The following is a 12,657-nucleotide window of genomic DNA, read 5'->3' on the forward strand; positions in this document are numbered from 1 at the left end:
GTAACTTGCACATTTGTTTTAATGGCACTAAATTGAAAGGAATTTCTAAATTCCAACAACTTTGAAAGTGCTGCATTAACAGAAGCTGGCCAAGAAAGAGAATCAACAGATTCACACAATCAATAGATTCAATCTAGTTCTAAAACACCATCATTCATGTCCATAACTTTGTTGGAAAAGCTGGATACATTGCACAGAGAGCAAAGTGACATGAATTCCAAACAGGGAAGCAGATTGGTAACGAAACATTAGAGACACAGCATGGAAACAGGCCCTTCGGCCCACCAAGTATGTGCCAACCATCGATCACCCGTACACAAGCGACAATTTACACTTTACAGATTCCTTTTCTCCAAAGATGCTGTCTGACCCGCTGAGTTACTCCAACGTTTTGTGTCTAGCGGCACGGTGGCGTAGAGCTATTGCCTTACAGCGCCAGAAACCCGGGTTTGATCCTGACTAAGGGTTCTTGTCTGTACGCAGTTTGTACGTTCTCCTCGTGACCTGCGTGGGGATTTCTCCGAGATCTTCGTTTTCCTCCCACACTCCAAAGACGCACAGGTTTGTAGGTTAATTGGCTTGGAATAAATATAAAATTGTCCCTCGTGTGTGTAGGGTAGTGTTAATGTGCGGGGATCACTGGTCGGTGCGGACTCGGTGGGCCAAAGGGCCTGTTTCCGTGCTGGATCTCTAAACTAAACTAAAACTAAACTATCTTTGGTTTAAACCAGCATCTGCAGTTTCTTCCTAGACATATAAACGTGTAGACTTTGTAAAATGGATGTCTTTGTAGGTATTCAAATTATTCAATTACCTGTAAGCATCCTGTGCATCCGCACCCAACTCTGCAATGTAGCCACCGCCTCGGTACATGGCAAGTTTGCCCCACACGGGATAACTCCGCAATTCACTTTGGCTTTTGTATTGCCAGATGTAATCCAGGCTTGAGGAGTTCTGAACGGCAGTCATGTTCCAGTGAAGACCATAGACAGACCTATCCTCATTGTCCAAAGAGTACTGGCCGTGACAGCCTTCCACGGTGCTCCTCAGCTTTGCTGGTACGCGGCACCCAACGTTCTTTATCCTCAGTTGTCGAAAGCGGGCAGACCCAACGAGCTTCGAGTTGCCATCAGTGACAAACCCTGAAATTTGGAACAAATATTCATATTTGTTGCAGGTTACCCTTTTTTTTCTGGTCAGAAAAATTAAAAAATAGGAAGCTTATTATCTAAACGGAGAGAGATGACAAACATCTGATGTACAAATGAATCTATGTATCCTCGTGCATGATCTGTAAAAGGCAGGTATAGCAAATAATTAGGAATTCGGACAGAATTTTCAAGGGTGGCACAGTGGTGCAGCTGGTAGAGCCACTGCCTCACAGTACTAGACACCTGGGTTCAATCTTGACCTCAGGTGCTGCCTGCGTGGAATTTGCACGTTCTCTCTGTGACCGCGTGTGGGCTTCCTCCAGGTGCTCCGGTTTCCTCCCTCATCCCAGAAAATGTGGGGTTCGTGGAGGTGTTGCCACCTGAGACCTGCTCTGTTTGCCTCTGTAAATTGTCCCCAGTGCTCAGGGAGCGGATGGTGGCACGGTGGCGCAGCGGTAGAGTTGCTGCCTTACAGCGAATGCAGCGCCGGAGACTCAGGTTCGATCCTGACTACGGGCGCCGTCTGTACGGAGTTTGTATGTTCTCCGCGTGACCTGCGTGGGTTTTCTCTGAGATCTGCGGTTTCCTCCCACACTCCAGGTACAGGTATGTAGGTTAATTGACTGGGTAAATGTTTTAAAAAATTTGTCCCTAGTGTGTGTAGGATAGTGTTAATGTGCGGGAATCGCTGGGCGGCGCGGACTCGGTGGGCCGAAGGGCCTGTTTCCGCGCTGTATCTCTAAATCTAAAAATCAAAAATGGGATAAAATAGAACTAGTGTGGACGGGTAAAACAAAAGACACAAAGTGCTAGAGTAACTCAGCAGGTCAGGCTGCATTTCTGGAGAACATGAATAGGCGACATTTTGAGTCAGGACTCTTCTTCAAGTTGATTGTAATGGTGGGGGTGGAGGGAGCTGGAAGGGAGATGGGGTGGGACAAAAACAGGCAAGTGATAGGTGGATAAAGGAATGAATATAATCATTTATTGGTTGGAAAATCGAATACAATAATAATGGCATTACACCTTAGAGATTGAACAGCATTATTGAAGGATGGATATAAATCGTAATGAATTGGAAATTGTTCAGTTGTTTACAAGGCTGATACCTAAATGGTGGATTGTCATTTGATGAAATGTTGGGCAGGTTAGGTTGTACCATCGGAGTAGAGGAGAATGAGTGGATGGGGGGGTGGGTGCTTGATTGAAACATGGAAGATCCTGCCAGGTCTTCACGGTCTGGATTTTGAGAGGGTGTTTCTTTATGCTGGAAAAGTCACTATTTAAAATTAAGGAGTAGTCCATTTATTTCAGACACGAGTCAATTTTCCTTTCCTTAGAGGACTGTGAGTCTGTTGAGCAGAGATATCTAGGTTCTTGATAAGCAAGGTGACAAAAGATAGGCAGGAATACGGAGCTGCAATTACAATCAGATCCATGGTGATCTCATTTAATATCATCCATTGTCTTGTTCCATACACACTGATCAGCCAAAACATTATGACCTGATGAGCCAAAACATTATGACCACCTGCCAAATATGCTGTTGGTCCTCCGTGTGCAGCCCCATATGCAGCAGGGTGCGATGCACTGTGTATTGTGACACATTCCTCCCATGACCACCATTAAAATTTTGTGCCACAGTAGATCTTCTGTTGATTCGGACCAGATGGGATAGCCTTCGTTGCCCTCACGCATCGATGAGCCTTGGGTGCCCTGTCGCCGGTTTGTGGTTTGTCCCTCCTCGGACCACTGTCGGTAGGTGCTCACCACTGCTGACTGGGAGCATCCCACAAGCCTTGCCGTTTCAGAGATGCTCTGACCCAGTCATCTGGCCATAACAATTTGGCCCTTGTCAAAGTCGCTCAGTTCTTTACTCCTGCCCATTTCTCCTGCATCCAACACATCAACTTCAAGAACTGACTGTTCATTTGCTGCCTAATATATCCCACCCCTTGACAGGTGCCATTGTAACAAGATAATCAATGTTATTCACTTCGCCTGTCAGTGGTCATAATGTTTTGGCTGATTGGTGTATTTCCTGTTGATTTTCAGTTCCATTTCACCTTGGCTAGGCTCACTAATCCCATTGATATTAACTCTCATCCATCTGGAAGTTCTACTTGTTGCTGCTTGTTCATATCCATCACAAATCTCGGCACGATTTGATGATGAATCTTACCCCACTATTCTCCCAACACATTTGAACCATTCACCTCATTCCCCTGCAACAGATCCAGCATTTCCTCTTCCTTAGTTACGGGCTGCAGAAAGCGCAAGTCAAGGAAGAGTTCTTGGTTGCATTTCTCTCTTCTTTCCCTTTATGCTAATGCTAGCTTCAATATTTGGGTAACGAAAGTCCCCCAATATCACCAGTCCAATTCCAATAGATTTCTGCAACTTCCCTGCAGATCTGCTCCTCTGTCTCCCTTGCACTGTACAACAGAGCAGGGAGCATATATATATATATATATAGCCAGAAAGTCTATGATATATATATATATATATACATATTCAGTCTGAAGAAGGGTCTTGACCCGAAATGTCACCCATTCCTTCTCTCCTGAGATGCTGCCTGACCTGCTGAGTAACTCCAGCATTTTGTGAAATATATATATACATACATAATCTGCCTAATTCCTTCAAATACATCCTCCTTTTCTATCATTACAGTATCTTCCCCAGTTAGTACCTCCTCTCTTTCTTTTTCCTTTGCTTTTCTGATGATATACATTATGAAGCAAATGTTCTATGATGATCAGAAATATTTAACAGTGCACAGAAATGAGAGTGAGACTAAAAGGTTTCAACTTTTCTCTTGCTAATGTTAAATGTACACAGAAAAAAGCGACATGCACTACTTTCGTTTCTGGTCATAATAATTAGCTCTGGTGAAAGGTTATTAATCTGTCATGTTTGCTCTTTTTTTTTCTCTCCACAGATGCTACCTGACTTGCTGAGTATTTCCAGGATTTTCTATTTCATCTCGGAAGTCATTTATGGTGCCTGGAACACACTGCCAAGATGGGCATGGAGGCAGATATGATAGGGGCAATTAAGGGATTGTTCAATAGGCACATACAATGGAGGGAAAAGGATTGCATGCAGGTAGAGATTAGTTTAAGCTGGTATCATGTTCAGCATGAACATTGTAGGCCACAGGGCTTGTTCCTGTGCTGTACTGTTCTATGTAGGAAGGAACTGCAGATGCTGGTTTAAACCGAAGATAGACACAAAAAGCTGGAGTAAATCAGCGGGTCAGACAGCATCTCTGGAAAAAAGGAATAGGTGACGTTTCGGGTCTGAAGAAGGGCTCGACCCAAAACGTCACCTATTCCTTTTCTCCAGAGATGCTGCCTGACCCGCTGAGTTACTCCAGCTTTTTGTGCCTATCTTCTGTACTGTTCTATGTTCTGTGTTCTATGTTTTGGACGATGTGACTCACCTGGGTAGAAGCCAAATAAGTTTGAAATAAGTGTACTGTTGGCCCATTTGAAGAAATCATGATAGCTCAAGATGTCATCAAATCCGCTGGTGAAGCTGTTTTGAATGGCTTTATTGAGATAGTAGGAATTTGGATCACGCTGTCCATAGGCAACCAACAGCAACATCCACAAAAATCCCAAATAAGCTGCAACAAACAAAATTTTAATGTCAAGAATGCAGAAATTTGCCATTGAGCTATTGTTGCCATACAATACTGCAGATAATTTAGATTAATTGTAACATCAAGTAATCTAACTTAATCAATCACTTAATTTCATAAAAATGTAATATAAATATGACATAAATATGTTTCTTGCTCCCCACTTTCATTCGTACAGACATCGAATTCGATCTAATAGATTTGTAGAATATTTTATATGGACTCTGAATAAATAGTCCAGCAGAAAATGTAAAAATAAAATATCTTCTTCTAGAAAGTGCAGCATCCAATATGGCAATATGTAAATTGGGATGACTATTTAGTTTAATTTAGACCTACAGCTTGGAAACAGGCCCTTCAGCCCACAGTCTACGACAATCAACGATGACTCATTCACACTAGTTCTATGTTATCCCATTTTTGCACCCACTCTCCACACATGAGAGACAATTTACAGAAGCCAGTTAGCCTTCAAGCCCGCACGTCTTTGGGACATGGGGGGAAACCGGAGCACCCGGAGGAAACCCATGCGGTCACAGGGAGAACGTGCAAACTCCACACAGACAGCCCTTGAGTTCAGGGTCGAACCTGGGTCACTGTCGCTGTGAGACAGCAGTTCTATCAGCTGCGTCACTGAGCTACCCCAGGTACTGCGACATACTTGTGACATATCTTTGCCAAAAGATAAACTGAAAATGTTTATATCAACATAACAGTAATTCATGATCATCAACTCCTTTGCCAAGTAAAATACACAAATAATTCTAAGAAAGTTAACGTTGTGGTACAGCTTTTCACCACTTTAAGATGACTACAGCAATGATCAATTTAGTCTTAATGAGAAAGATCCTGGGGATGATTGGGTTAATGCATGAGGAGTAGAAACATTGAAACTAGGTGCAGGAGTTGGCCATTCTGCCCTTCGAGCCAGCACCGCCATTCAATATGATCATGGGTGATCATCCAAAATCAGTACCCCGTCCCTGCTTTCTCCCCATATCATATCATATCATATCATATATCTACAGCCGGAAACAGGCCTTTTCGGCCCTCCAAGTCCGTGCCGCCCAGTGATCCCCGTACATTAACACTATCCTACACCCACTAGGGACAATTTTTACATTTACCCAGCCAATTAACCTACATACCTTGATTCCATTAGCCATAAGAACTATGTCTAACTCTCTCTTGAAAACATCCAGTGAATTGGCCTCCACTGCCTTCATTGATAGATAATTCCACAGATTCACAACTCTCTGAGTTATAAAGTTTTTCCTCATCTCAGTCCTGAGTGGCCTACCCCTTATTCTTAAACTGTGACCCCTGGTTCTGGATTCCCCCAACATCGGGAACATTTTCCCTGCATCTCGCCTGTTCAATCCCTTAAGAATTTTATATGTTTCTATAAGATCCCCTCTCATCCTTCTAAATTCCAGTGAATATAAGCCTAGTCGATCCATTCTTTCATTATATGTCATAGTGTGTCATAGTGTTTGCTGGCTCTGGGGCCTGTACTCGCTGAAGTTTAGAAGGATGGGGGGATCTTATTGAACCCTACCGAATAATGAAAGGTCGAGAAAGAGTGGACATAGAAAGAATGCTTCCTGTCATGGGAGTGCCTAGAACCCGAGGGCACAACCTCAGAATAAAAGGATGTACCTTTAGAATGGAACTTGTTTAGCCAGTGGAGATTGATAGGTTCTTGATTAGTAAGGGTATCAAAGGTTACGAGGAGAAGGCAGGAGAATAGGAATGGAAGGGAAAAATAGATCAGCCACGATTGAATGTACACTCGATGGGCCGAATGGCCTAATTCTGCTCCTATGTCTTATGGTCTTGTGGCAGTCTACGCGTGATTCATAAGCACATTTACATTACTGTTGAATTCATCAGTGCTTTATTTTGACAACTCCGGCTCAGCAGAGACACTCCAGTGCATTAAGGAGAAGCAAATGACTCATCAAAAGGCTCCCAGGAGAAATTAGTCAATTTATAGAAACAGGAGGTTGATTCAATTCGGAATTCCTGCAGTTCTCGGTGACCTTAGCCTAATTTAATATGAAGTCAAGAGGAACAAGCTCATTCTGCTATGAAAAATAGGCAGGTTAATTTAGTCGATTCAAATGCAATTTCCTTCACTTAATATTTCCTTCACATTATGCGATAGATTGCACGGTGGCACAGCGGTAGAGTTGTTGCCTTACAGCGCTTGCAGCGCCGGAGACCCGGGTTCGATCCCGACTACGGGTGCTGTTCTGTACGGAGTTTGTACGTTCTCCCCGAGACCTGCGTGGGTTTTCTCCGAGATTTTCGGTTTCCTCCCACACTCCAAAGACGTGCAGGTATGTAGGTTAATTTGCTTGGCGTAGGTGTAAATTGTCCCCGGCGTGTGTAGGATAGTGTTAGTGTGCCGGGATCGCTGGTCGGCGCGGACCCGGTGGGCTGAAGGGCCTGTTTCCACGCTGTATCTCTAAACTAAGATCATTTAAGACATTTAAACCCTTCAATCCATGATTTTATTTGAACTGCCTTCGATAAAGCATCAGTTTCAGTGTGTGCTCTGGCACAAAATCTTCACTTGAGAAAATGTTCACACAACTACTAATATTAAAACGAGACACTCGAGACTGCAGATGCTGGGATCTGGAGTAGCATTAATATTATTACTATTATTAATATTAAACTAAGTTTGCACTTTAGATGATTTAAAAAAAACGAGCATCCAAGAGGTGTTCGCTCACCTAATATCTCTCTGATCAAACCAAAGGCTTTCTGCTCTTGAACGAGGTTCTTCTTCATGTGCTCCACTTCCTTCTGAGGTGGCGGCTGATAGATATTGCTGCTGCTGTCCCTACGAGCAGCCAGAAGAACACTGGGGTCTACCACTGAAAACAACATGAAAATGTCACTGCTTGGAAGTGGAAGACATCACCTTCTTCCTTGTGAAACCCATTGTCACCTATTCACATGGAACATAAAACGGGAACAGGTCCTTCGCCCCACAATGTCGGCACTGAATATAATGCCAAGACCAACTCTTCCCTGCCCTTACTTAATCCATATCCCTCCACACCCTGCATATCCATGTCCCTAGCTAAAAGTCTCATAAATGCCACTATTGTATCGGCCTCCACCACCACCATCCTCAGCAATGCGTTCCAGGCAGTCACTACACTTTGTGTAAGTAAATTGCCCCAACCATCTCTTTTAAACTTTGCCTCATTCTGCCCTGCAGCTTTTGATATTTCCATCATGGGGAAAAAGGTTCTGACTGTCTACCCTATAATGCCTCTCCTAATTTTATAAACTCCTATCAGGTCTCTCCTCAACCTTCGGCATTCCAGGAATAACAATCCAAGTCCGTCCAACCTCTCCCCTTACCTATACCTTCTAATCCAGGTATCATTTCAATAAACCTCCTCTGCACCCTCTCCAATGCCTCTATATCCTTCCTGTAAAGGGGCAACCAGAACTGCAAGCTATACTTAAATGTGGCCCAACCAAAGTCCAATAAAGCTGCATTGTGATTTCCTGACTCTTATGCTCAATGCCCCAATCAATGAAGGCAAGCATTTCATCTGTCTCCTTTACCATTCTATCTCCTTGTGCTGCCACTTTTAGGGAGTTATGGACTTGGACCCAAAGAACCCTCTGTCCATCAATGCTGTTCAGGGTTTTGTCATTAATTGTATACATTTCACTTACATTTGACCTTCCAAAGCGTAGCTCCTTACACTCGCTCGAGTAAACTTCATCTGCCATTTCTCTGTCCATATCTTCCCATTCCTGACCTGACTGCATTGAACTGTATTAATTTATGTTCATAAGTGATAGGAGCAGAATTAGACCATTCGGCCCATCAAGCCCACTCCGCCATTCAATCATGGCTGATCTATCTCTTCCTCCTAACCCCATTCTCCTGCTTTCTCCCCACAACCCCTGGCACCCATACTAATGATATCTCTGTCTTAAAAATATCCATTGACTTGGCCTCCGCAACTTTCTGTAGCAATGAATGCCACAGATTCACCACCTCTGACTAAAGAAATTCCTCCTAATCTCTTTCTTAAAGGAACGCTCTTTAATTCTGAGGCTATAACCTCTGGTCCTAGACTCTCCCACTAGTGGAAAAATCCTCTCCACATCCACTCTATCCAGGCCTTTCACTATTCTGTAATTCACTGTGTCTTGTTAACTTGGTTCTGTATTGGTCACAGGACCAATCCCTTCCCTCAAAAACAAAGAGCTTCATTTAAGGATTAAATTTAGCCAAATGATTTTCATCTGTCCTTAATCATTTACGTCATTTACCACAGGAATTCAAAGAATGAATCCCAACCATTCACTGCATTTATTCTGACTAAGGCATTTGCCTTAATTACTTGAGCATGTCAGATCTGAAGGTTAAACGTGGACTATCACATCTGGCTGGAGTTTGCGTGAATGGGAAAACAAGAGGAAAGCAAGTGTGTTTAAGAAAGAGATTTGGACTGTGCCACTGAAATGTGATACTCCTTATTTTTGAGGCCTATATTGAGGACTTGACCTCCATGCTGGAGGTGTAGCCAGGTTACATCTTTCTATGATCAGTGGTCAAAGGTAGGAGGATCTGAAAGAGCAGAGGGTAAGATCACGAGTAGCACATGCGGACTGGAGCAGTCACCTGAAGTGGAAAAGGGGCTGTCAATTGAGCTTTCTCCTTCATCTTCAGGTTCGACCTTCTTCAAAACCAGAGCAAAGAAAGCAGCAAAACCCAGCACCTAAAAATACAAATGATAAGCTTTATAAATAAAACATTATTTAAAATTATATGGAATCATATTTGTCCCTATTGAGTCAAAGGGTCGCAGAGCATGGAAACAGGCCCTTTGGCCCAACTTGCCCATGCTGACCAGGATATCCCATCTTCACTAGTCCCACCTGCCTGTGTTTGGCCCATATCTCTCCAAACCTATCCTATCCAAGTACCTGTCCAAATGTATTTTTAAATGGTGTTAAAAGCTCCTCTGGCAACTTGTTTCATATACCCACTCCCCTCTTTGTGAAAAAAACTGTCCCTTAGATACCTATTAAATCTTTCCCCACCTACCTTAAAACTATGTTCTCTAGTTCCTGATTCCCCTACTTTGGGTAAAATATAATGTGCACTCACCCTATTTATTCCCCTCGTGATTTTATATGCCTTTAAAAATCACCCCTCAGCCTCCCGTGCTCCAAGGAATAACATCCTAACCTGCCCAACCTCTCCCTGTAGCTCAGCTTGTTCAGCCCTTTAAGTCCTGGCAACATAAATCTTCTCTGCATTTTTTTGCTGGTTGGAAAACATCCTTCCTTTAGCAGGGTGTCCAAAACTGAACGCAATACTCCAAATGCGGCCTCACTAATGTCTTGTACAACTGTAACATCACATCTCAACTTCCACACTCAATACCCTTTTCATTTTGAAGGACCTCATCCCTTTTCCCACCTACGCCATTTGTGCCAACATGCACAAGCACTTCCGACTGCCCACCTTTCCCCCTGAGAATGCCAGGCAGCTGCTCTGTGACATCCTGGAACCTGGCACCAGGGAGCAACACACCATCCTGGAGCCTTGATTGCTGTTACCGAATCTTCGGTCTGCCCCCATAACTAATGCCATTATGGCTCTGCCTGACATTACCCTTTGCCTCTACGCCTGAGAGCTAAGCTCGTCCCCACAGATCTGACCTGCTGCTCACCCCTTACAGGTCATCCCCCTCAACAGTATCCAAAAGGGCATATCTGTTTAGAAGGGGAATGGTCACAGGGGTCTCTTGCACTCTCTTTCCTTGTGATCACCCATCTTCTCTCGTCCTGTACCTTACCCCTGACCACCTCACCATCACTCCTGTCTATGAAGCTCTCATTCTCCCAGATGATCCCAAGGTTGTCCAGCTGCATCTCCAGTTCCCCCACGTGGTCAATAAGGAGCTGCACGTGGACGCAATTCCCACAGGTGTAGTCATCAGGGATACCAGAGGTTTCCCTGACTTCCCATATCCTGCAGGAAGAACATTGCACCATTCTACCTGCCACCACTGCTGCTCAAAATCGAGTGGGAAAAAAACCACAGGAACATTACAAGAAACAGCAGACTGGGCCTGTACCTCCTGTCCCGCTCTGTTCAGCCTCCCCACCGAAGCCTCTTGAGCAAAAGCCTCACACTTACCCACAACCAGAGAGCAGTGCTGAACCACTATCTACTTCTTTGGTGACCCTCGGACTATCCTTGATCGGACTTTGCTGGCTTTACCTTGCACTAAACGCTATTCCCTTATCATGTATCTATACACTGTATATGGCTCGATTGTAATCATGTATTGTCTTTCTGTTGACTGGATAGCACACAACAAAAGCTTTTCACTGTACCTCGGTACACGTGACAATAAACGAAATAAACGAAATAAACTACCATTCATTCAGCGCTTCCTTCAACATAGCCCCTTTCCCAACATGGCCGCTCAATAGGCCACTCCACTACACCTTGCCTTCTTTTTACCAAAGATACTAGAGGAACAAGAGGGACCACTCCGTTGAAATCGCCTATACTGAAGTGTGAAGAAAGGTCTCGACCCGAAAGGTCACCCATTCCTTCTCTCCTGAGATGCTGCCTGGACCGCTGAGTTACTCCAGCGTTTTGTATCTAAGATTGGGAGGATGCTATGTTTCAATACTTTCTTAATTCTTTGTGAGCATCTCAGAGAAACGTAGTCTTTGAAGGACTTGTCCTTGCTTGCATGTACTAAATGACCAAAAGTAGGCACAGATGAAGATTGTGCTCTGATTCCTGTCCACAAATGGGGGTGGGGGATAGGAGGGGGTGAGGGGGGGGGGGGGGGGGGCAGGAGTATTTTGTGAGGTGGTACAATTTGCCACTGTTTATGCTGGTCTTTCACAGGCCTCTGATGTATTGATTCAAGGTTGTCAGTGCCATCCCAAATGCTCCACCTCCACTTTGAATGGTTATGGACCAGGGATTCCCAGAGTCATTTCCCAAAGCTGGAAACTTAGCTGGACACTTGGAAAATAATGTGTAGAGAGAATAACATTGAAGCATTAATTTGAATTAAAACTCATTTGAATTTTGAAAAAAACCTGAGCATCTCTCTTTTTAGTAATGGTGCCTTTTACATTTTATGGTGCAGCAAGATTCAAGTGCAATCTTTACATTACCTTTAAAGGCTGTGTAATCAGAATACTTTCAAAGAAGGAGATAGCCATGGAGATGAGCCACTTGATAGAATTGTCTTTGCCATAGTGTAATCCATAGAGCATCGTAAAGAAGGCAGATACACCACTGGAGGCTGCAACTAAACCCCATCCAATGAAGATAAACCACCAGGGTAACCCTCTGGAACAATGGCCCTTTTTAGTGTCTCCAGAAAGACTAGGAATAGGAGAGAAACTGCAAAAGAAGGTAATCAGAAGTTACAATGAGTTTTCGCCTCTAAGGGGTCAACAAACATTAACAATATCCGATTAATAAGAGGCTCATTACTGTCATTCATTACAAGCCACTAGGCTCCCACAGCTACCTTGACTGTTCTTCCCCCACTTTCTCTTCCTACTGTTGCAGTTCCTACTGCATGAACTGCTGTGTATTTCCAGTATTTTCCATTTTTCTTATGAATAATATTTATTTGAATTTTCCCCCTTCTCTTCTAAAGGCTTTCCAAGCAAAGTAGGTTTAATTGGTGCTGCTCGATATCTAGTTGCCAAAGGAATCTAGAAAGGTTTGAGACAATAAATTCTTCAAAGATTTCCTCCCTAGATTCGTATGCTTTGTACTGGTACAAAAACTACTCCAAACACCTCTCCCCCCTACCCTCCCTCCCTCTC

General features: G+C 43.7%; 1 protein-coding gene across 1 annotated transcript in view; it reads right to left on the minus strand.

Annotated features, from left to right (window-relative positions):
* LOC144594367 (polycystin-1-like protein 2) overlaps positions 1–12,657 on the minus strand; it is a 101,912-nt gene that overhangs the window by 20,831 nt on the left and 68,424 nt on the right. Inside the window, exons 31-35 of the mRNA XM_078400771.1 lie at positions 11,992–12,223; positions 9,461–9,557; positions 7,539–7,682; positions 4,597–4,782; positions 815–1,142 (exon numbers count right to left, since the gene is read on the minus strand). Of these exons, the coding sequence (XP_078256897.1) occupies positions 815–1,142; positions 4,597–4,782; positions 7,539–7,682; positions 9,461–9,557; positions 11,992–12,223 (987 nt within the window). The remainder of the gene's footprint in view (positions 1–814; positions 1,143–4,596; positions 4,783–7,538; positions 7,683–9,460; positions 9,558–11,991; positions 12,224–12,657) is intronic.

This window comes from Rhinoraja longicauda, chromosome 6 (assembly GCF_053455715.1).
Source record: "Rhinoraja longicauda isolate Sanriku21f chromosome 6, sRhiLon1.1, whole genome shotgun sequence".
In the NCBI taxonomy this organism is placed as follows: Eukaryota; Metazoa; Chordata; class Chondrichthyes; order Rajiformes; family Arhynchobatidae; genus Rhinoraja; species Rhinoraja longicauda.